Source organism: Monocercomonoides exilis, assembly GCF_001643675.1.
Source record: "Monocercomonoides exilis strain PA203 chromosome Unknown scaffold23-1346700, whole genome shotgun sequence".
Taxonomy (NCBI): Eukaryota; Preaxostyla; order Oxymonadida; family Polymastigidae; genus Monocercomonoides; species Monocercomonoides exilis.
Genome location: NW_027150568.1, coordinates 644,687 through 669,075, shown reverse-complemented (window position 1 = coordinate 669,075; position 24,389 = coordinate 644,687). Strand labels below are relative to the sequence as shown.

The 24,389-nt window shown below is 29.6% G+C and overlaps 3 protein-coding genes across 3 annotated transcripts; 1 reads left to right on the top strand and 2 right to left on the bottom strand.

Annotated features, from left to right (window-relative positions):
* Window positions 1–2,274: 2,274 nt before the first annotated feature.
* Window positions 2,275–7,826, bottom strand: MONOS_13392 (uncharacterized protein; the record flags this gene model as incomplete). The annotated part of the gene is made up of 6 exons (XM_067866088.1): window positions 2,275–4,498; window positions 4,616–4,744; window positions 4,894–5,741; window positions 5,799–5,829; window positions 5,882–6,182; window positions 6,454–7,826. The coding sequence occupies 6 exons, from the start codon at window positions 7,824–7,826 to the stop codon at window positions 2,693–2,695; spliced, it is 4,488 nt and encodes a 1,495-aa protein (XP_067727200.1). The 3' UTR covers window positions 2,275–2,692.
* An 11,685-nt stretch (window positions 7,827–19,511) lies between these two features.
* On the bottom strand, window positions 19,512–20,245 carry MONOS_4205 (uncharacterized protein; the record flags this gene model as incomplete). The annotated part of the gene is made up of 2 exons (XM_067874261.1): window positions 19,512–19,987; window positions 20,041–20,245. 2 exons carry the CDS (start codon window positions 20,243–20,245, stop codon window positions 19,512–19,514), a joined length of 681 nt encoding a protein of 226 aa, XP_067727199.1.
* Window positions 20,246–22,371: 2,126 nt separating this feature from the next.
* MONOS_4204 (uncharacterized protein) lies at window positions 22,372–23,028 on the top strand (the record flags this gene model as incomplete). Its single annotated transcript, XM_067874260.1, has 1 exon — window positions 22,372–23,028. One exon carries the CDS (start codon window positions 22,372–22,374, stop codon window positions 23,026–23,028), a length of 657 nt encoding a protein of 218 aa, XP_067727198.1.
* Window positions 23,029–24,389: the final 1,361 nt, after the last annotated feature.

Here is a 24,389-nt window from a genome sequence, read left to right as displayed (position 1 = left end):
CATTAAAATTGCATAAAAACATGATATAAATGCACTGTCCAAAAAATAAACAAAACTCAAAAAACGGATCATAAAAAGTTTTAATAATATATAACAAACATACAAACAAAATGTTAAAACCTAACTCATAATATAGACCAAGTTATTAAAGAAACAAAAAAAGTTTAGATCATAACTTACAAAACAAAAAAATATTGAAATTCCTCGAGTTGCCCACTTTGAGAGCGAAAAAGTTCCGTTTTGATTGAATAACATTCATTTAGATATATATAATACGTTGTGACTCAATCAGTTTGGTGCGGCAGGGAAAATTCGAACGAGTTCTATTGTTATTGAACATAACTGCTTTATAATTTTGGTTATTTTTTGTTATTAAACACATCGTTTTTTTATTATTTTTTTCCATTTCACAATATTTTGAAAAAATAAAGAAATTATTCATGCAAACGAGTTTTTTCGTAAATTCAAAAAAGAAAATTAAAAAATTATTAACAATCGAAGATATGGGTGTTAATTTTTGAAACCATATGGGATAAAATATTTTGCTTCAAGCTTTTTCATTGAAAAATTATGCACTTTTCATTGACTTTTTTTAATCAAAAAATACAATAAAAATGAGTCCATTTTTTGACATTCGTGAAATGTTGGAAAACTTAATGTTTTGTTTTCAACGATGCCTTTTTGCGGATATGAAAATCAAATTCATTTCAAAATCTGAGAAAGCGAAATAAAGTTATGAGTGAAGCAATTTTTTGAGCTTTGTGCAAAAATAGTTTGAAAGTTCGCATTTTCCTCCATATGCAGATAATTGTGGAGTTAAAGATTATTAGTTTCATAATAAAGAATCTTTTTTATCAGAAGGTGAAAACTTGAAATATGGGTCATTATTTTTGAAATCATATATTTTTTCGGGGTGTTGATTTTTAAAGATTGTTGATTATTCGAAAGTGATAATTAATTCAATAGAGTAATTGCATCATAATTGTTTTTAAACACAAATGTTTTTTGTTTAATAAAAAATAAAAATATTTTAAAAAAGCCTTTTCACTCTTCAGTGTTCTATTATTGTTATTCAAGAGATATTTTTGAACCGAAAATTTCGTTAGAAAAAATATGAATTCAAAAATAATTACTCATATACAAAATGAAAAAAATCTTCATATTTTAATGATCGTGATTATTATTCTTAAAAGGCTTGTTTTGTAAATTAATGTTTCATTTGCTTCATTTAACATTCTTTCATTTCAAAATTTTGGTGATGCACCTTTCAATCAGTTTTTCAACAATTATTCAACTTATAAAAACATCGTTTCTCAAATTTCTCTAAATTTTGATTTGTATTTTTTCGAAATATTGTGAAATGGAAAAAAATTATAAAAAAACGATGTGTTTAATAACAAAAAATAACCAAAATTATAAAGCAGTTATGTTCAACAACAATAACAACACTGAAAAATCTCAGAACAAAAAGCTCGTGAAAATATGAGCAAGTCTTTGATCGAAAAAAATAAAACATAAAACACCAGATCTTTTCACTAAAATTTTAAAACTTACAAATATTTTATTGAAAAGATCTGGTGTTATTATTAAATATTCAAAAATTTCTATTATTTTTTTTTTCGAAAAGTACTCTGGAGAGCCAGAAAATTTTGGTCCCGATTTATTTTTTGGGCACCGATAAATTATTGATTCTATTTAAAATAAATCAGAAAAAATGAAGAAATGGAAAATATTTATTGGAAAAAATAAAAAGCATTCAATCAGAAAATAATAAAGGTTCAATTTGTCTGAAAATAACTATTTGGGTGATTTTTTTTTTGAAATCATAACAATTTTCGTGGTGTTGATTTTATAGAAATTTCATTGTTATTTGCTTAATAATTTCTAACAAATTTTGAATGTTTTCATATCGTTTCAAAAGCCAAAGTTTGATTTGAAAAAATAGAAGAGGCGTCACATCACAGCTCTGTCACTTTTCAGGGTTCATTTATGAATTATCATAACAAAAACTCAAACCGAAATTTTTGATAGAAAATATAGGGTTTCAAAAATAATCACCCATTTATATATTTTTTTTCATTCCAACAAAAGAAGTTGCAAACGGAAATTTATTTCTTTCATCAATTTATTTTCATCCATAAGCATTTTTTCAGTTTTGTTACTCTCTCTTTCTCATTCTCTCTCTCTCTCTCTCTCTCTTTTTTTTTTTTTTTTTTTTTTTTTTTTTGGGAAATTTGAATAATAAAAATTCATTTGGAAATATAAAAATGTGGATCAATAAATAAATTTGTTGAACAAATGTCTTGATATAAAAAGAAGGGAAATAAAGAAGCATTAAACCTAAATAACTTGCCATTTTCAAAAGATAAAACGAAAAATATTCTTTCAAAATGAAAAATTTTTTATGAAGAATAAATAACAGCACTTCATTTCCATTCAAACTTTATTCAGTAAAATTTCCAAAAACACTTCAACAAAAATTGAAGAATCATAGATTCCATTATCTTTCTTTCTCTTTTAATTTTCGCGGAACAAATCATTGAAACATTTGTAATTCAAACAGTTACTTCATAAATACAGTTCATTAAAATATTGTCTTTTTTTTCAAAACATTTAAAATTTTCGCATTTGAATAATTTTCACTATCCTTTTTTAAAAATATGGCTTCTTCACTCATGTTTTCTTCGAAGCTCTATTCCTTTTTCTCTTCATTCTCATCATCATCTTCTTCTTCACTTACCTCGCAAGAATCTCCATCATTCAACATTCCACTTTTGCTTAGATTATTTGAGTGAATAATAAATCCATCCACAGAATTTTCATCATCTTTTATTTGAGGAAAAGAATCCGAAAATCCACATGCTGAATAAGAGCCGCATTCCGCATTTATTTGTGCTCTCAATGCCAAAATTGGCATTATCCATTCGTTGTAAATATGATTTGCTCTTGACTTTATAATATCGCTTTGATTTGTCAGCAGTTGTATTATTATATCTGCTCCTCCTTCTGAAACAAGAGATTCAAGCACTTTATTATTCAATAGTAGTTTGTCTGAAGAAGATAAACTGCTGCAATCCAAAGAGTTTGCTTCATCCATTTCTATCCCACTCAGCTCTAACTTTTCCTTTTGAGCTTCTTCATCTTCTTCCTCCTCCTCTTCTTTGGCTATCTTTTGACCCAATCTCAGCAATTTGATAATGCAGTTGAGAAGATACACTTGAACTTCCTTTTTTGAATCTACCAACACTTCACATAAAGTGGTGATAAGTCCGTCGCTCGTAATCAACTTGACAGAAGACAAAAGAGCATGTTCAGATGCAGGCGATGGCTGTATTCTGATGAAAGTGAGGGGAGAAAGTGGCTGTGGAGAGATATCTGATGCGTTGACAGAAGCACTTGAAGGCTGTGAAAACAAAGGCGCAGGCGGAAATGGTTGTGATTGCGAAGTGGATGAATTGAACTGATTCGATGTTGATGAAAAAGATTGATTTGAAGTGACAGACGGTGAAGGAGCAATGTTTGAAAACAAGCAATTTCCTTCATTTATCTGTTGATGTGGAACAGATTGAGAAGCATTCTGAAGTGATTCAGTTGTCGAAGATGGAGATGACAAGACAGAAGGAAATTGAAAAGAAGATATCGAAGTGGATGCGCCGATTGTCGGTTGTGATGTGAATAGAAATAAAGAAGGCGAAGTGGAAGAAGAAGAAAAGGATGTTTCATTTGTAATGCTTGAAGATAACTTCCCTTTCTCTTCTTCAGCTTTTTGCTTTTCAGCAATCATTTTTCTTAATTCTTTTTCCTTTTCAGCTCTGCTTGCAAATTCCCATCGTTCGCATCCATAAAATTCGATAAAATAGCCTGAAAAGTAGTTTGTCAAGAATCCTGAGCAATAAAATCTAAAAAGCTCGTTTTTGGCTTTGATTTGTTCAAATATGATGGACATGATATCTGTCCTGTTGAGAAAGAAGGCAGGACTATGGAAAGCTGGAACGAGCAAAGGAGGATTATCAACAAGATGATTATCAGAAGAAGCACCAAGAACTGTTGGCACATCAGAATTGACTTGAGAAAGCTTCGGAGTCGAAGCGTCGATTGACAATGTGGCTGATGCAGAAACAAGCGATGGAAGCAAAGCAGTTGGTGTCTGAGTGAATACTGTGCAATTTTCTGGTGTGCTGCTTGCAACAGAAAACGAAGAGGATTCAATTCCAGCAGAACAACTTTTGGAGCTTTTCTTTCTTTCATATGGCATTTCTCTTCTTCTCAAATAAGCTTCTTCATCTTCATCCTCTTTATCCATTGCATCTTCTTCATCGTCTTCTTCTTCATCGTCGTCATCTCCTTCAATCCATTCCCAGTTCCAATCGCTGTCCAAAAATCTTTTCTTTTTCTTCGACAAATTAAACAGGCACTTGATTCCTTCCAAAACTAACTTATCAGAAGAAGAGAGAAGAGACGCTTCAACAACATCGAGCACATGATGAGCAAGCAAATGCTGGTTGATAAATGGATAAATAAAGAAACAATACATCCAATTTCAAAAACGAAGAAATATGTTTTATTAAAAAAACATCAGAAAATAATTTCATTTTGTGAACAAAATGAAGCAAACCAAAATAAATGCTTCATCATCAGAATCAATAAACTTTTCAATTAAGCATATTCTCGTGTTTAATCTTTCGGTTCTTTCATTGTTGTCGATATTAGTGATATCATCAATAACTCCAGATATTCGAATCAACTGTTAGAAAATTTTTCAATCAGGAAATAATAATAGTAAAAAATAGAATAAATATGAAATCAAGAAAAAAAAGTAATTAAAGAATAGTGTTCGTATTTATTAGCAATATTATTTTCATTGAAAAAAAAAAAATGAATAATGAGCAATACCTCTGGAAATACATCTTTCTCGTCGTAGAGATTGTACAATATCTGGTATATGTCCATTGCCTCCATATCAGTCAACTCCAAATCGTCTTTCACCACCTCTTTCTGAATCATATCCTCTATCAAATTCATTGGAATCGAAAAGGCTTCCCTTTCTCCTGACAAGGCTTCTTTAAGTGCTTCAGCAGAGGGAAGAGTAAAACCTGAGCCAATTCCATCCATTTTGTTTCTGTTTCCGCTTGTCCCGCTGCCGATCTTTCCCCAGTTCAAAAATGAGGATTGTTGACGACTTGTGGATATAAATTTTTCCCGGAGTTCAGCTTCCTTCTTCATTCGCCTTCTCCTCATCAGCCCATCATATCGTATCAAAAGAAGAAGCTTTGGCACAATCCACACAAAGTACCTCACGTTTCTTTTCGACTCTTTGAGGAGATTTGAAAATAGAAAAAGAAGTTGTTTCAGAACTTCTTTCGAAAAGCTAATAGCAGATAAAAAATATGGGACCTTATTTGGCAAATATCCCGAAGAATCTGAAGAATCGTTGGAAAGATAGCTTGTAAAAGCACCATTTGTATGCTTATCAAAATTTTCAATTGTTTCAATGAGTCGTGAAAGGATATTGAACGGATCACTAATTGGCATTGAATTAAACATAATGATTGCTACAGTATCAACTCCCATATCAAGCAGACTGTCTCTTAATTCTGTCGTCTGCGCAGCAACGTTTGCAAGAAATAATGCGCAGTGACTTCTTATCTCGTTGTTGTCTGATTGGCAAAGCAGTTTAACAACAACGTTTAGCGAATTTGAAAAAATAACATTTCGGACTGCTTCGGAATAATCGTCATTACCTTTAAAAGATTTTCATAAAGATATTAAATCCGATAATAAGAAAAACTATAGCATACATATGTTAATAAGAATTGAAAGTGCTGTTGTCTTTAAAACATACAAAATAAAAGCTCATTTAAAAAAAGTGGATCGCATATACCTGTATTTTGGGGAAAGAATGATATTCTAAGCATGCAATGCACTTATCTATGATGCCATAAGAGTTGATGTAAGAAGAAATGTCGATTGAAATTTTATATTGATCATTAAGCGCTTCTAAAGCTTTTTGTATTTGCAACGGATCTGCACTTTGTAAATTTTCTGCAGACGATTCTATGACTTTTATGATTTCTGGTAAAAGGCGCGTAGCCTTTTCATTTGTTCTTCGAAATGATATCTTTTCATCAGTTTTTGTTTTTCTCAGCGTAACAGCAGATAATTCGGTAGTCTCATATAAATTACTATTTTCAACGTCCCTATTAAACTTTGAAAAGCGACTCTTTTCTCTTGACTTTACAGATGTCTGAGAAATATCCATCCAATAAAAATCAAAATAATAAATAATTTATTAAGGGAATTGTCAGAATGAAAAATCACCTAAAAACAAATTTTTTTCGCATAAAAAATGAATGATTGTAAAAATAAAAATGAGAAATATCTTAGCATTCTTTCTTTTTCAATGATTTTTGTTTCTTGGATTTGTTCTTGTGATTTGGAAATTGACTATAATACCAGTCTTTATAGATCCTTTTGAAGTTTGGTAAAAGCTCATCGAATGTCCATAAAAACTTTCTTTGAGGAGGTGTTTTTGATAATAAGCGCCTTAGTAATGAAGAACGGAACTCTTGTGCTTTCGAAATTCTTATTTCCCTATCTAATATTCCCTTTGCTTTTATTGATTCGTAAGGATCGTTCGAGCTTCTCTTCCATTTGGTTGGTAGATCCAACGGAATGATTACTGGCCTTGTAAAAGTCACAAGTGACGTTGAAAGAAACAAATTCTGAGCATCAGCAATCTCGTTTGACAATGACAACATTGTTAACAAGTTCAAAAATGAGCATCCATTTTTAGCATCTGCATTCACACATTCTCTTTCTTCTTCATCCACCAAGCACACTCCATTGAGAGAATCCTCTAAAAATGATCGTTCTCCTGTTTCTTCGCTTCCACTTGCCTGCTCGTTAACGGAATTGCTTTGAATAACTTCACTTTGCGAACAATTGGAATGTGCCTTTCTTTTTTGTAATTGAGGAAGTGACTGATTGAATGAAAGAACAAATGTTGGATTGCTTGATTCACAATTTTCCATCAAAAAATATGGCGAAGACAAAAAATCTGAACAAAATGAAGAAGAAAATTGGTGGAAATCATCGAAATCGTCTTTTGAAATAGAACAATTTTGAAGAAACTTTGGATTGAAATGTTTCTTTCTATGAATTATATTCTGCCGTTGAGTGAAAACTGAAGATCCACCAAAATCCAAAAGCCTTGAAGCATCAAGTGATCGGCCGTAATCATTTTGCAATGCTCTTGTTAACTGCGAAACTGGCTTATTTGCAGCTAGATTATCTTCATTGCTTGTTGATATAAAATCTTTGGCTGAATACTCTTTGGAGTTCTCTTCCAAATGGCGCAGGTGATCATCTGCATCAAACGCTGCTGTTTGTTGTAAATTCATTGTGAATGTATTTTCGATTTTTTCCGCTTTATCTGATGTAATATCGCTATCTCTGCTGTTCGTCACTTTATTTTCCTCGTTTTCTTCTTCCACTTCTTCTTCCTCTTCTTCCTCTTCCTCTTTGATCATATCTTGTTCTGCTTTTTTCCACATTCTGATTTCCTCCTCATTCACTGCCCAGTCCTTCTCCACCCATTCTCCAAATAATTTCTTAAAGCGAATTGCTTCCATTATTTGGCTCATAACAATTTTTCTCCTTCTTGTTGTCATTTTCATGCTGATATCATGAGATTCGGGTTTATTCATGCTTGATTCTTCCTCATGTTGATAATGATCATCACAATCATCTTTTTCGTTTGAATTGATTGTAAGTAAATCCATTTTTTCCCATCGTTCAATCATTTCCATCTTTCTCAATTTTGGCATTATGCAGTTTTTTGTTTCGTCAATCTCAACTTCAACATCAGGCGAAAATGAAGTGAGTTTACTGTTGAAAAGAGCTTTTTGATTCAATGTTAGTGTACCAATATCACTCTTTGAAAAATGTTGTGTCCATCCTTCTAAATTAATTTGACCATTTGAATCAAATGTATTTTTTCTTTTGTCGCATTTTTGAGAAATGTTCTTATTTGTCGTATTCAAAGGTGATTCAAACGCAGGCTTTTCCAGCTTTGGATAAAACAAACCAAACTGAAAAAAGTCATTTCCAGGCTGTAATTTGCAAGAGGAGTTTATTGAAGAAAGAGCGAAATTATTCTTTTCGAAAAGAATAGATACTTTCGAAGATTCTTGCTCTGTTTCAAAAGATTGATTTGAAATAGAAACACTCGAACATGCAGGGGTATTTTTTGCTTCCACTTTCTCATTTTGATAAATATTCCGCGGAGTTTTGAACTTTTTAAGCGAAAATGGAACAGAAGAAGATGAAGCATTTGTAAACTGTGACATTTCAGTAAATTGCGCAAAACGTTCAAAAGGGGTATGTACATCATAGCATTTTTTACTATTTTTGCTTGCCAATTCCATGAATTTCTGTGAGATAAACTTAATGTTTGGAATGCAAAAAAACAAAAAAAAAAAAAAATTAAAAAATTTCCCATGAAAATCATTGTATTTGTACAAACACTACTCAAAACAGCAACGTTAAATCATTCACACGTAAAATGACAGATTTTTTTGAAAATATTAAATAATTCAATGATCAATTATCTCATTATAAATGATTGTCTAGGTGTATTCAAAAATATTGAATAACTTTCATTCAAAAACAAAAATAACTACTTTATATGTGAACATTTCATTTTTATATATTTTTATTTGTTATTTCAATAAAAATGATGTGAAAAATGAAACACTTTAATCTCAGAAATTGATGACACATAGAACGAAATATTTTGCATTATGATATTTGTACCATTTTTCACCATAAAATATTTTTTTGATTTTTTTTATTTTCTTTGTTTTTTTAACATGGGAATTACACCTCTGTGTCATGATAAGAATTATAGGGTGGTCCATATTTCTTTGCAAAAATAATAAATAATGGGAAATAAAAAATAAAAATATCAAAAAATATTCGATAAAACTGAATTTTGTTCATCAATCGGTTTGTAAGCTGATCAAATACATGATAAGCTTTAATTTGTAAAAGTTTGGAGCTTCCAGATATTCGAACAATTCGTTCCTGGAACACAAAAATTTTTCTAATAATTTCAACAGATATGATTTTTCAATGGTTAGATAGTTGGAAAAGGTGATTGCAATTTGTAACGACTCATAAAGGTGATTATTATTCTGAAAAATGTTTTTTAATAAAATTTTAATACCATATTTAATAATTTTAACAAAATATTTTGGACCACCCTAAAAAATCATTTGTCCGTCATTAAAAAAAAAATTTAAAAAAAAAAAATAAAAATAAAATAAAAATGACATAAAAATGAAATCTTAATAAAAAAAAATAAAATAAAAATGATATTAAATAATTAATAAATTTTAATTAAAATAATACGAAATAATACGAATTATTGCGAAATCTTAAATAAACTTTATTAAGAGCTTTGAAATAATTTGTTGATAGAATTTGAAATATCTGTCTTTTTCTCATTAGTCGGTGACGGTCAATGACAAATTGTGACAAAAAATTCCTCAACTGACATTTCGTGTCAAAAAAATCGTGAGTGGGGAACTTGATCATATTTATTTTTACTTCGACTTTTTCAAAATAATAAGAATTGTTGTATTTCGATTATCAAATGATTTTTAATTGTAATTAAGAATCGTTAAATCGCTGCAAATAACCCTTCAAGACAAATCACAAATATGGTGCAAAATATTTCACTTCAGGCATTTTCATAGAAAAATTATGCACTTTTCATTGACTTTTTGAGATCAAAAAATTTGAAAAAAATGGGCTTATTTTTTGACAATATTGAAATGTTACAACACTTCATGTTATGATTTCAATGATGCATGTTTACGGATATGAAAATCAAATTTTTTTGAAATCTGAGAAAGCCAAACAAAGTTATGAGTGAAGCAATTTTTCAATGACTAGTGCGAAAAAAGCTTGAAAGTCTGTATTTTCCACCATATCTTATCTATCATTTTGTCATTGTTCCAATTTTCTTTTGTCTTGTCACTGAGGTTATATTTTGACAAATGAACTCTGAAAAGTTGTTCCTCCTTTCAAAAATTATTTCAACATGACAAAAACTATAAGTCTGTGACATTACAAAAGAAAATAAAAAAAATGACAAAATGATAGATAAGATATTTGTGATTTGTCAAAAAAATATAGAATAACGATTTCATAATTCTTAATTACTATAATAATTTATTTGAAAATCTTCATAAAATAATTCTTATTATTTTGACAAAATCAAATTTTTAATAAACATGATCAAGTTCCCAATATTTGATTTTTTTGACACGAAATGTCTGTTGAGGAATATTTTTGTCACAATTTTTCATTGACCGTCACTGACAAAAAAGAAAAAACAACCAAATGTTACAAATTCTTTCAACAAATTCTTTTCAAAGAGCTTTTTAAAATCTTAAGAAGTTTTGGCAATCGTCTGTTTTTTAAAAAATTAATTATTATTTAATTTAATTTAGTTTTATTCTTATTTTATTTTGTAACATGTGTGATTATTATTGAAATTATATCTTTTTTCGGGGTATTGATTTTCAAAGATTGTTTGTTTTTTGAAAGAAGTTTTTAACACAAAAGAGAAGAAGCATGATAATTGTTTTCATATTCAAATGTTATTATAAAACAAAAGATAAAAATGATTTGAATAAGCCTTTTCACTTTTCAATGTTCATATGAAAATATTCAAGATAAATTTTTGAACCGAAAATTATGAAAGAAAAAATGTGATTTCAAAAATAATCACCCAAATTTTGTTTTTTCTTTTCTTTTTTTTTTTTCTTTCTTTTTTGTGACAGACGAGGCTTTATGTGATTTGTCAGGACACAGAGGTATAGTCAAAATTCAAAGTAAATTCTCAAATCGAAATTTTTAACTGAAAAAATTTGAATTCAAAAATAATCACCATTTTTCAATAAAATACAAAAAAATTTTTTTATTAAAATAATTTTTTTGAAAAGTTCATTTTGTATAATTTTCATATAAAATATAAATTTAATTTTTCAATCAAATTTATGTTCTCAAACACGAAATTTCAAAAAAAAGAAACAAAATCTTGATAATGATATTATTTCCATTTTAGTGAAGTTTTGTGAGTGAGAATCGATATTTGATCGAAATATGAATTTTTTGTTTTATTTGAAAATAAAACAAAAGGAACTTTTCAAAAAAATATTGAACATAAAAAAAAATATCGCCTTCAATGATTAGAATATTGTTTTTTATTTAATAAAGTTTTCCGGTTTCATTATTGAATATTGGATAACATTCATTTATTTCAAAGTCCATGAAAATAATCGACTCATCTTTTTCATATTTTTCTTCTTTTTCGAAAGAACAATTTCTTTAATGTTGGTCCATTTTTTAATGATGAATATCAACGTTCAATTCATTGTCTTTTTGTTTCGAGTTTTTATCATATTCTTTCCTTCACTTTTTTTTTCTTTATTTCTGATTTTCTCTCTCACAAATCTCACACAAATCTGTCCTTTTCTTTCATTTTTTGAAATATCTTGTTTTCCTGCAAAATGTTGAATGAAACATTTTAATATCTGTTTCTTCTTTCATTACATTGAATAATTCTTTCTTCCTCTTTTCAATAATTCTTTTTCCAATCAATGAAATGACTTTTTATCTTATTCTTTTGCTTTCTGTTTCGAAATTGAAAGTGTTATCTATAATACAATAACTCAATTTTTTTATTTGAATTAAAACCACTTGATTCAATAATTGTTATCGTTACAGAAATCATTGAAAGGTGAGAATCAAAAGATAATTTGAAATAACAAACAATGATCCAAATCCACCATCACGTTCGTTTTTGCCATTGCGTTCGTCAAAAAAACAACTGTGAACAGTGTTTGTTTTTTGATAAAATAGTTTTTAGTATAAATATAATATGCAAAATAAAAGGATTTTTAAAATACGGACCATTGTCGCAAAAAAAATGAAAAAAATCAAAAATATATAAAATATCAAATTTTAATAATTTACAAATTCATTCTCAAACAAAACGATAATCGTGAGATAATATTTCAGAAAAAAAACTAAAACAACATTTTTTTAAAACTCCAACATTATCAACATTAAAAAACAACAAAACAATAATGTGATTATTGTTTATAAGAAATATAATGACTTCCAGTTTCAAAATTAGAAAATGGAAGAGACCAATTTTCCTGAAAATCCATCAGTGCTATAACTTCATTTCTTTTCAATTCATGTTTCAAATCATAAAAAAAACACTCTGTGTGCAGTTGCCATTTTCTTGTGTTCCTTTATCAACTGCATTTCTTCCTTTTCTTTCTCTCTTAATTCTTTCATATTTTTCTTCAATTCTTATTCTTTGTTTATTAATGGATCTCCTCTCACACATAACTCACAAAAGTCATTTCTTTTCTTATCGTTTTTGAAGTTTTTTATTTGTCTTTATGTGAAATTCTTTCAATCCTTCAAAAAGGTTTTATGTTTCACATTTTTATTGGAAATTCTTTTTTTCAAGAAAATCAATTCAATCTTATAATTTGACAGTTATATTTTCTTTCATAAAATTTTTTATTCCTTATCAAATACTTTCAAAACCGAACCAATTTTTGTTAAATTCCTTTTGCATCATTCAAAAATGTTCAGCAAAGATACTTATCTTTACAAATACATGAAACAATAAACTTTTTCGATTTAACTTTGTTTGATAACAAAAGTTCAATCATTGATTTTGGAATTAAGAATTGTTAAAATTCTGTTCAATTCAGAATAGAAACTTAAGAATGATTATTGTTCCATTTTTCCAACAAACCTGAAAAACATTTGATTCAAAAATATATAAAACAAAATTTTTGTTTTATTTTTTAACTATCAATATAATGATGCATTTCATATTATAATTCATTTAATATTTATTAAGCTTTTTTATTAAAACGTTTCAACAAAAATACTCTTTTCAATGACTCATATCTTTGTTTCTTCAACCTCCCCATCATTCTTTGATTTTTGTTTCACTGAAAGATCGTGGAATGTTTTTGAACATATCCACTCGAAACGATCTTCCAGTGAGAATTGTTTCATTTCTTCCGTAATTTCACTTATTACTCCGTTTGAATGCAAGGCAGCTATGAAGTTGATTCCTGTTTTTTCCATTTTTTTAAATAATGTTAAACATTTGAAGCACGCTGACAGATCCCCTTCCTTTGTATTTCTGTAAAGTCTTGAAATTCCTTCAATTAGCCCTGCGTATTCGTCATTCAACTTTTGGACTTTCAAAAAGAAGCGGTCCAATGTTTGAATCCACATTTTTGAAATCATCAATTCATCGACTTCTTTCTTCTTTTCAGCACCCTCACAATTCTCATAAATAATCTTTTCTTCACATTTTGTGCTTTGAGAGAACCTAAAATAATCAAAATTCTCAATCTCACTCAATAAATGATGTCTCTCGATTCTTTCAAGAAATAAAAGAACAACACTTTAATTCTATTTCTTTTCTTCAATAAATTTTAAATCAAAAACAAAATATTCTTTTCCATAATTTGAAAAACTCCCTTTGTTGTTGGATTCTTCGAAAATAATCATTAATCTTTTCAAATTCTTTGATTTTTTTATTGTTATTGCTTTTTTCTATCTTTGTGAATTCTTCTGTTGATGGAATAACTTCTAAAATCTTTCTAAAATAACAAAATGCACATCTGATTTTAATCCTTTCATTGACAAGGTTTGTATTCAATAATATATTCTTGTTTTGTTTTTTTCTGTTCGATAAATATATCAGTAAAAAATTTTTGTTGATGAGCGTTTTTCAAATTTGAACTATTCTTTTCATGAAGTTTTGTTCAAAAAAATTTATTTTAATTTATTTTTTCGTTTTTAAAATTTTCTTGTTCTTTTAATTTTCATTGATTTTCAAAAGAAACAAGCAGCATCACGAGATTGCTTCTTTGCATCTTCTTTTCGTTCCACTTCAATGGTGTCACCTGAAACTGATGTTAAAGGCTTTTCTTCATTGAAAATTATTCACAGTTATTTAATTATCACACTTGTTTTTTTCCTTCTTGAGTTTTCGCAGCTGCAAGAACCATGGCTTAAAAGCCAGCTTTCTAATGTTCGAAACTCTTTTTCATCTGAAAAATAAATAAATTAAATATTATCTAATCAAATTATATTTTTAATTGATAAAACGATTACAAAAATAAAAAAAACTTCTAATTGAAAGATCATCTTTATGACTATTGGATAAAGCTGATGGTGCTGGGGTTTTGTTTTTCTTTAATGAATAGTTATATTCACTAGGAGAAATACCTCAGCCTTCTTGACTCAATTCCACATTTGAAAGCAAGGAAGAAACACATCAAAAAAGTTAAACCCGAAGGTCTTTGGGGTTTCTTTCAAGATAATCTCCTTAATTTCTTTATAAATTTCATTTTTTTGAAATGGATATTTTTAAATTATAATTCCAAAAATTCACATAATGAAAATTTTTGTTTTATGTCATAGGACTAAAAAATATTTATTTCTTTGGGGAAAAAAATCAAACTCAAAAAACTTATTTTTATCTTGTCGTAAAAGTGTTTTCAAATGAAAACCAAATTTTTTTCTTTTGATTATATTTTAATTATGAATAATTTTTTGAAAAAAAACAAAAAGAGTTTCAGTTATCCATTCCTTCAAATTTTTTATATCAGATTCTATTTTATTCTCATATATTTTTTATGGAAAATGATTTTAACTTTCACTGGATAAATTGAAAAAAACTCTAAAAGGGAAGTGCATTAAAAAAATGAAAGAAACAAAACTTCAGCTTTTATCAGAACCATATCTCTGTAAGTTTTTGAAAACTAATTGAAAAAATCAAACATCAGAAAATAAAAAAATATTTGTTATTGTTGTTATCGCTGCTTCCGTTAGGATTTCTTTTCAGCCCCAGTACTTCTCGTTTAAATTCTGGTGGAGCTATCCTTGACCCTATATTTTCTTTTTAAAATATTATCCGCTTAAAGACAGTAACCGCTTTTCATCCTCCGCTTCTTTTGAGTGTTCTGCCAAGAGCGATCGTTGGCATGCTCAGCAGTGAAACAGAACAAGAAGAGGATGATGAAGAGGGATTCTTGGTTTGATCACTTGAAATCGGGAAAGATGCAGCTGGAAAACCAACATTCAATGAGGCAGAAGAAGAAGAAAATAAAAGACTTGGAAATAAAATTAAAATTAAAAAATAAATAAACAAACAAAATGCCTTGAAGGACAAACATAGAATAATTTGCTTCTCTCCATAAGAAACGGGAAACAACAAAATTCAACTATGACTTCAGTCGAGAAAGAGCCATAGAATCTCCACAAAGAAAAGCTAAAGAAATATTCAAAAATGTATAATAGAATCTTTGGCAAATTAAGAAAAATTCCGAAAATTAAGTATCAACACAAAATTTCAAACATTTTTGTTCACCAAAATCCCATGTCAAATTTCATTTTTTCTGTCGATCAGGAATATGCAGAAATGCTTATTTGATATAGCAAGATAATGCCTATATAATGTTGAAGTGTTTCATTAGGTTAATAATGATTCCTGCAAATTCGCAAGTGATGAAAAATTATTTTTTGATCATAGAGATCTTTTTTGAAGTGAAAAATTTTTTGTTGATTTGTCAGAAAAAATGCATGATTAATTTTTTTGTGTGTGTTGGTTTTCAATATATGACATAGCAATATGGAAGAAATAAGAATTGTTTCAATGAGAAAATACTTGAATATTCTAATTTGAGTTTTTACAGAAAAGGTTAAAATATCAGTAAAATGAAAAAAAAAATACTTTAAATAAAAATATTGTTCAACAATCAAAATGATTTAAAAAACAAAAAGTACTTCATGATGTTAATCATAAAAAAAAATAGAAAACAATCAGAATATTTTTAATCAGATTCAATAACATTCAAAAAAACATAATTCTATCACATAATCATAAAAACAATCACCAAATGTCAACAAAACGTCAACAATTTTGAACAATAAAAAATATAAGAAGAAACAGTACTTTAACAACAAATTCGTGGTATCAAAGACAATTCCAAACAAAAAAGAACACTTATATAAAATGTTCAAAAACAAACTTGTCTTCTTTCCCTCTATTTTCCATCCTCTCTCCCCTTTCTGATATTTCTCTAACTTTGACTCAAAAAGATCAAATCCAACAAAGTGAAAAGACAGATACAACGATATAACATCACTTCACACACTCAACAGCTCTCCCTTCACAAAACCTTACCCAAAGATCAATGAATTCCCTCACAACTCTATCTATTAATGAATCTCGACAAATACAAATATAAGCGGGACAATAACAAAATTAATTATAGGGACATTATGGGGACAGAAACAGAAAGAAAACAATGGGATTCTAACTATTGAGCACCTGGGAGGCTGTTCGTAGTATCCAGGTCCGGATAAAGCAGCCCAAAGGCTGCAATATCTAATACGAACAGTCATGTCCAGCACCCTTCCGATAGAGTGCCAGCTAAGCATATACAACAACTAGTTTCTTAAAAAGGGACACCATTAATACAATTTTGAGATTCATTAAAAGAAGAAGAGTCAAGAAGAAGCTCAAATCTCCTTGAAAGAAGATCTTGAGAAAATTGAGAAAGAAGAGAAGAGTTAGATGATGTGATATCAGAGTGAAATAACTTCCTTGTTCGTTGAACTTTTTCTTTCATTGTTGAAGATTCGAGGGCAACCAGAGAGCGTTGAGGAAGATATCCAACAGCTGAAGCACAGACAAATGATCATTTGCGCTCAAAATACAAGTAATCATTCATGTGAGGGACTGACAGAGATGGCCATGAAATTTGCTAAGATGGTACATATTCTTCAAAGGACCTCTCATGCTCAAAGTTATTGATAGATGTTGAAGATGGTGAAGAGTTTGATGAGGATGTTGAGAAGTTGTTCGATTGTGAAGTTGAAGAAGCTGATATCGAAGTGTTCATATTGTTTTTAAAGAAATCGATCAAATCATGAAGTGAAGTGATGTGTTCAGTGGAAAGATTGTTGTCGATTGCATTCACTAACGCACCGAATTCACTATCGCAGATATTTTTTCCGTGGTGCTCAGCGAAGAAGTTGAGTTGAGTATTTTTCTTTTTCAGAAGTTTGGATTGTTTTGAGAGGATGAAGTGAAGTAGGAAGCGATTTCGGTTGTGTGGGCCCGAATCGCAGAAGAACTTAAAAGTGTGAGTGTCTGAGAAGAAGTGTCTTTTGATCACAGATTCAAGACACTCAATAACAAATCTGTGATCATTTGAAAGGCAGTCGGAGAAGAAGTTGAATGTTCGTTTCATTTGTTGATTATTAATTTTTTGAAGAGAGATGATTGTGAATTGAGAAACCTGTTGATAATTAAAGAATTCTTGTTGAAGTTGGTTCTTTCTAATAGGGAGTTTCCATTTCTCTTTGAAGTCGAAGACGAAGACTGCTTCTCCGTCTTTCAGATTATCAACAGTTGATTGATAACGTTTTCGTTGTATTTCTGCAACAAGACGATGTTGTCGAAGAAGTTTGAGTGTATGAAACTCAGCAGAAGAAAGTCCATTTTTGTTTTGTGAAGATTTGAGTTTGTTTTCCAGATAGTTGAGTTTCTCGAACATTCCACAAAGGTCAGTTCGTCTTATTGCTTTGGAGAAGTTGGTGGTGAGTTTGTGTAAGTTGGAAAGAGAAACTTTGATATTTGTTTCTTCTGAAAACCCATTCCACAATTTTGTTTTGGGCTTGGAGATTAATCTCTATTCATTCGGAGAAAACATGTCTATTTTCTTTCTTCTTTCTTTTAGTGCTTCCAATCCATATGAAGATGTGGTTGATGAATGAAGATGTGGAGTGGAAGAAGTATCATGTGGTGGTGTGATAAATGATGATGACGAAGTTGTTGTTGTTGATGATGATGATCTGTCATCTGAAGTGTGCAAATTTGATGTTTCTGAAAAAGATGAAGAAGAGGAACCACCGAACTGAATTGTTGAAAATGTTGGCTTTGTTTTTTCTTTCTGTAAAATGAAAGGGAAAGAGTGAAACCTTGTGAGTGAAGATCATTCCATGAAGAACTCCATTTGTCACTATCGAATTCAGAAACACTTTCATCATTGCAAACTTTCAATTTGATATCATGTCCACTCTTCCTTTTTACGATAGCAATGTCATGTCCATTTCTTTGATCCAGACGCTTAAATGGTATTTGCCCAACAAGATGATATATGATGATTTCATTATTGTTCTTTTGGAGATGTTGAATACTTTCCGCAGAAAAACCTTAGCAGAAAGTGTGCTGGTTAACATGATCTGTTTCTATAAGTTATGTTCTTGAAGGAGTAGAACAAGCAGCATCAGCGCATTCATGACAAAGGGCTAGCACCTCTGGAAATGCAGCCATTTCTTCCCATCTAGCAGCACAGCATTTTTCGTTGCATTTATTGCAATAAACACAATTCTTTCCTTCCAAAACTTCAGTTGCAAAGAGAGAAGATAATCCATAATGAGTCGGGGAAGAATTGATTACCACATTGTTGCTAATTTCATCGAATCGGTTTGATATTTTTTGACATTTTTGGCATTTGAAATGAGTTATTAAAACAGGATTGAAGGTATCCTTGATTATTAACTTATCTTTTCGAAGAAGTTGGCGAAGACTGTATATTGCCTCAGCCACTTTTTGCTGCTGTCTGCAACCAAAGTTGCAGAAATTTTCACATTTGTCAATAAGAGATGGGACCCATGAACGCACTGCAGTTCCATCTTTATCCAGTTGTTGACAAACACTTAAAACACGCAAAGATGTGTTTTTCAAAGCTGTTTGTTTTTTGATTAAAGATGGTTTTTGAATTGCATAGAAGAAAAGATTTGAAGAAGAGAAGTCAAATAGCATGTGTTGCCTAAGTTTGGCAATCCTTTTGTTATTTGCGATATTGTGTTAGAAAAAATTGATGAATCAGAAGAATATTGAGAATGAGAATGATTTTTTATTGAATTTTCTTTGGCATTCTTTTTAGAAATATTATTTGAAGTATTTTTTTGTTGATATATTTCATTATTTGAAGATTGAATGCTTTGTTGTTGAAGTGTTGAAGTGTTATTCTCTTTGGAAAATGAAGAAAAGAGATTATGAAATGCTTGAGGTGGAATTAATGTGGGTGAAGAAAAATAATCTACCAATAATTGGTAGATTATTTTTGAAAAGTCACAAATGTTTAATTATCTAAAACTTCAAAAATTTCATATTTTGCTCAAATTTCTGTTTCTTCTAACGAATCTCGTCAAGAATGTTTGAAATAAAATTATCAACTGATAGATTCCTTTTAAGTGAAGTTTGATATTTGTTAACAAAATAATTAGCAAAATATGAAATTTTTGAAGTATTTGAAAATTTAACATTTGTGACTTCAAAAAGAATCACCCAATTGCTCACTCACAAACACATTATAATTTTAAAATGATGAAGAATTTATTTTTTCTTTCAATTTTTTTGTAATTGAAATTTGTGAAGAAGAAGTTTTTGATTTGAATATTTTGTGAATTGGTATGTGAGATGGAGAAGAATAACGTTTGTAATTTGATGTTTGATTTTGATTTTTTCTTGAGCCCCTTTCTCTCCTAATTGGAGTACTGATTGGAGCATCAACAGCTTGAGACGGAGAAAAATTTTTTGATGAAGGATTTTTTTCTGAAATGGTATCAGATTTTTTGTTTTGTTGAGATGATGTTGAAGAAGAAAAAGATTGCTTTTTCTTTGAAGAAGAGTTTTCTGTTAATATTTCTTCATCCCACGCTGCTTTATCAATAAATCTCGCATAGTCCGGCTCAGCTCGCTGTCTTTTCTTTGCTGACTGAAGCGAAGTTGAGGCTTCAGTTGAATGGGCCAACATCCAGTTGTTGCCCTTTTCCCAATCCTGTTCATTTAAGCCTTAAATAAACAGAGAAAATTATTCAAAAAAATAAAATAAAATAAACACAAACCACTTTTGCAAGACGGAAGATGAGGTTTTTCAGGAGGGATGATAAATCCTTGGTTTTTCTTTAATGTTTGTTTCGCGCAAATAAATTTTCCTTCTGTCACATCATATCCATAGTCCTGTAAATCGGATAATGTTGTGTTTCGGGACAGGGCTTGAAGCATTGTTGTTTGAGTGTGCAACGGAGTGTTGTTGTACGCCACAGACATGTCTTCCAGCAGCTTTATGTGATATTCTGTTTCAAAAAAAAAATAAATAATAAACAAATATAAATGAAAAAAATAATTGAGAGTCAAAATAATATTTTCTAACATAATTCAAAAAAATTAAAAATCAAACCATTTAAAGACTTCAGTAAATCATTAATTACTGAAGATGATTGCCTATAAGTGGAAAACAAATAGGCAAGCAACGAATCCACGTCATCTCCACCAATTCGTTTTATATCATTCCATAGAACATTGAATCAAGAATTCAATGTCGATTCGTGTATTGAAAACGACATTTTTCTCAAATAAATGTTTTCTTATGGTAAATCACAATTATTCTAAAATATTTATTTTTTATTTAAAAAAATATGTATTGTTATTTTTTCTTTATTTGGCTATTTTCAAAATTGTTAAAAAAATTTTTTAACGTGATTGGAATATGTAAATAAATTTTTTGAATATTTCTTTTCAGAAAAAGATATGAAAAATTAAAATTTTCTTCAATTGAAGGTTTATTGAAAATTCGTCGCATTAATGAATATGTCTTTTGACAAATTATATTTGCATTTAAAAAGAATAATAAATAACATATAATATCATTCTTCAATGAAAAAAATATCTGACACATGATCCGAATTTCCAAGGGGTCAAAAAGATCAAAAAAATAAGCGTTAAAGGGCGAAAATTGCAGGTGGAAGAATACAGTTTTTTGGCTATAGATGAAGTTAAAATGGTGAAAACAATCATTTTAAACAAAAAACAGACCCCTGAGGATTCTGTCATTTTGTGATCACCATTGTTTTCTTTAAAGTGTTTTAAATATTTAATTTATTTTTTTCTTTATATGTATCACATTTTTTTATCAAATTTTAAAATTTTGTGAGTTTTTAATAAAGTATATTTTTTTAAATTATTAATAAATATTTTAATAAAAAAATTTCAGTCATAAGCTGATTTAACCCATAAAACTGATTCCTTCGATGTCCTCTCAGAAGTTGTCTTCCTCTGGATCTTCTCGGATTCATTCAAGCTTGCGGAAAAGCAGTATAATGAATGATGTTGATTCACTGTCAAACTTTTTTGGACAAATGTCAGTTGATCATGCAAATAAAGTCCTCTTCGAATTTTTTTGTAAATCTTCCAACGGAAATATTTTTCTGAATAATCGAATGACAAATTTTGGATGTTTGTTTCTTTGTTTTTGTTTTATTTAACATTAAATTTCTTTTTTGTAATCTTTCTTTTGTCTTTAAATATTCATTTTTAATAAAAGCACCATTGCACAAAATCGTCCAGAAGATGAAGCTCCCTTTCAATGAATCGAACCCGCATGTCCAAGAAAAAATGCTGCTGTGCCTGAATGAATGGTTTTCACAACAAGGACTTGAGCAGGATTTTTCTTACAGAATCAAATGCATTGGAGATAATTTGATGGAGTATGAAAAAGAAAAATCGACAAATTTAACATTACGGAAGCCCTCTTCATCTTCATGTTGCAGTGTCATTTCTTCAGACGAAGATGAGGCTGCTGATCAAATGTCTGAAGAAGAAGAAAGTGATGAGGAAGAGACAGAGAGTGAGGAAGATTTTATGAAAAGAAAAGAAATGAAATGCACAGATGAAAAAAGAGGAGGAATGAAAATGGAAATAGAGATTTTTTTTTCAAATTTGCCTGATTCATTTTTCAGGCAAATCAATAATTATTTGTTTATTTTTTTTTTTTTTTTTTTGTTGTTGTATAGAAGCAACAGACTTCAATGGAAGCATTAAGAAATCCTTATTCAATTCTTCTAACAGTTCCACAGATGAGCAATTTCTTTCAATTTTCTCCTTCTTTGCTATTCCCGACTAACCCTTTTTCGAAAGAATCACGTTCATATGTTCAGGTGTTTTGCGAAAGTTGAAGCGAACTTATCAATTTTGGAGCGTTGTGTGCTTTGGCATCAGTTTGTCAGTGTTTGGCTTCATTTGGTGTGACTTGTGATGTCAAAAAGAAACGTGGAGGAGCATTAATTTTTGGAAGGCTTTTCAACGCAATCCGTTCACACAGCATCACTAAAAAGATCTGGGGAACAAAATCATTCAAATCATTCATCGAAAGAAATGGTGGGAGCATTACTGATCCAATGGGAATTACAACAGCGTTCAATTCTGTTTTGAACAGTGCAGCAACTGATGGATGCAATATCAAAAAAGATTTCATTGTGAAGCAGTCTTCATTCAAACTCTGTGGGAGGTGTTGCCATGTTCGCGTCAACAACCAGTTCCCTTCGTTTCATGTTGTTATTCATCATCCATCTGTTGTTGAAGTGTTGAATCAATCGTTGAGAGTGATGGAGCAGATTACTGATCAAGAACTATGTGTTGACTCATACTGTGGGATGAGTACTATGTTTTTTCAGTGGACTCAAATAGATAGATTTCCGAAGATCCTGTCCGTTTATCACAGCTTACAAGATAACATTCCAGTTGTTCCTCCACCAAAAACAACAACATTCTGTGGAAATGGGTCGACTCCGAAATCAATGGTGGTGAAACCTGGCTCAGCGAAACAACAGACATATGATTCGTTCAACTTTCCTCAAACAGAGTTTTCCTTCATTGGTTATATCCTTCATTCTATGAAGCCTTTGCCTATTGGACATTTTATTGCAGTTGTCGTTGATGGAATAGATGAATCAACTGGGGAGCTAAGACTGTTGGAGTGCAACGATGGAGTAGTCTCACGTGTGAATTCGAAGTTCTTCGATGCATATTGGAAAGCGATGGCAAATGAAGGATGAAATGGAACAAAGTGTTTTTGCAAAATCGCTCAAATGAACGATCAAATGGACTTTTTGATAATTTGAGTCGAATTTTATTTTGTTAAGTTTTTTTTATGTGTTCGTTTTAATGCAAGTTAAAAGTGTGTTTTCCAACTCTTTTTTGATCTTTGTTCGTTTTTATTTGTTAATGACACAAAATCAGTTGTATGTAAATCAGCAAATAATAAGTTTTTCATCTTATATCACTGATGATATAATTCTATTTTGGAAAACTCAAATTATCTTCCATGAATATGTTCTTTCACAAATTATTACTAACATTTCATTTGTAAATTGGAATTCTCAATTATAAACAAAAGTATTTCTCAGGAAAGAAAAATAGAAAAAGCTGTTTTGAATGCTTATGATGTGAAAAATGTGAAGTGCTAAATTTGAAAATTATTTGGAAAATAATACAACCCATAATTAAATGTTTGATCGATGATTACCCATTTCATATTTTCGAGTACTATTCCTGAATTCCAATAAAAAATGTGAAATAAACTCAATAAAGAACTCATTATCTATCAATTAATTTATTTAAAAAAAGAAAAAAGTCTTGACCAATTTCTTTTGATATTATTTCATTCAAACTTTTTCACTTTTTATTATTCATTTATGTTTCAAAAATTTGAATAAAAATTCTCATAAATATTTTTTGAAAAGAATAGAATAAATTGTTATTTTTTCAAGTTTTTGGATCGAAAATATTTTGAATTTGTTTGAGAATGTGATTCAAATAATCACATTGTTTTCTTCATAAATACCCTTTACAAATTATTTCAGTAAATAACTTTTTATTGAATTTCATTTTTTTGAAATGGCGGAATCTTATTTCTAACTACAATGAATAATACAATTTATAGAAATGCTTTAAAGGAGTTTGGCTTTCAAACTGTCAGCAAAAATTCCAGTTATCCCTCTTTATTTCACTCGCAGTTATTTGATGCTCAATTTTTGTCTATGGCTCAATATTCTCCAATTTCTACGAATTCAAGCGATACATTTGATGAATGTTTTTTATCTATTGTATCAAATCCTTTCAATTGTTTGGAAAAGCGTGAAAATGATGTTGCAACCAGCAAAAAAGATCAATCCATCGAAAACAGTATCGCAAATTGTGATTTCGTTTTTGGAAATCCTGTTAATAAAAAGGTACTTGAAAAGTGCCAGTGTTCAATTTTATCTTGTTCGCCTTTTTGTATTGATTCAGAATTATCTGATTATTCATTGAGCAATAATTCTAGTAACAACTTTATTTATTCAAAATTTTCCAAGCAATCAAAATCTTTACAGTCTGTATCAGTTGGTGAAAACAGAAAAATTTCTGGTGGAGTGCT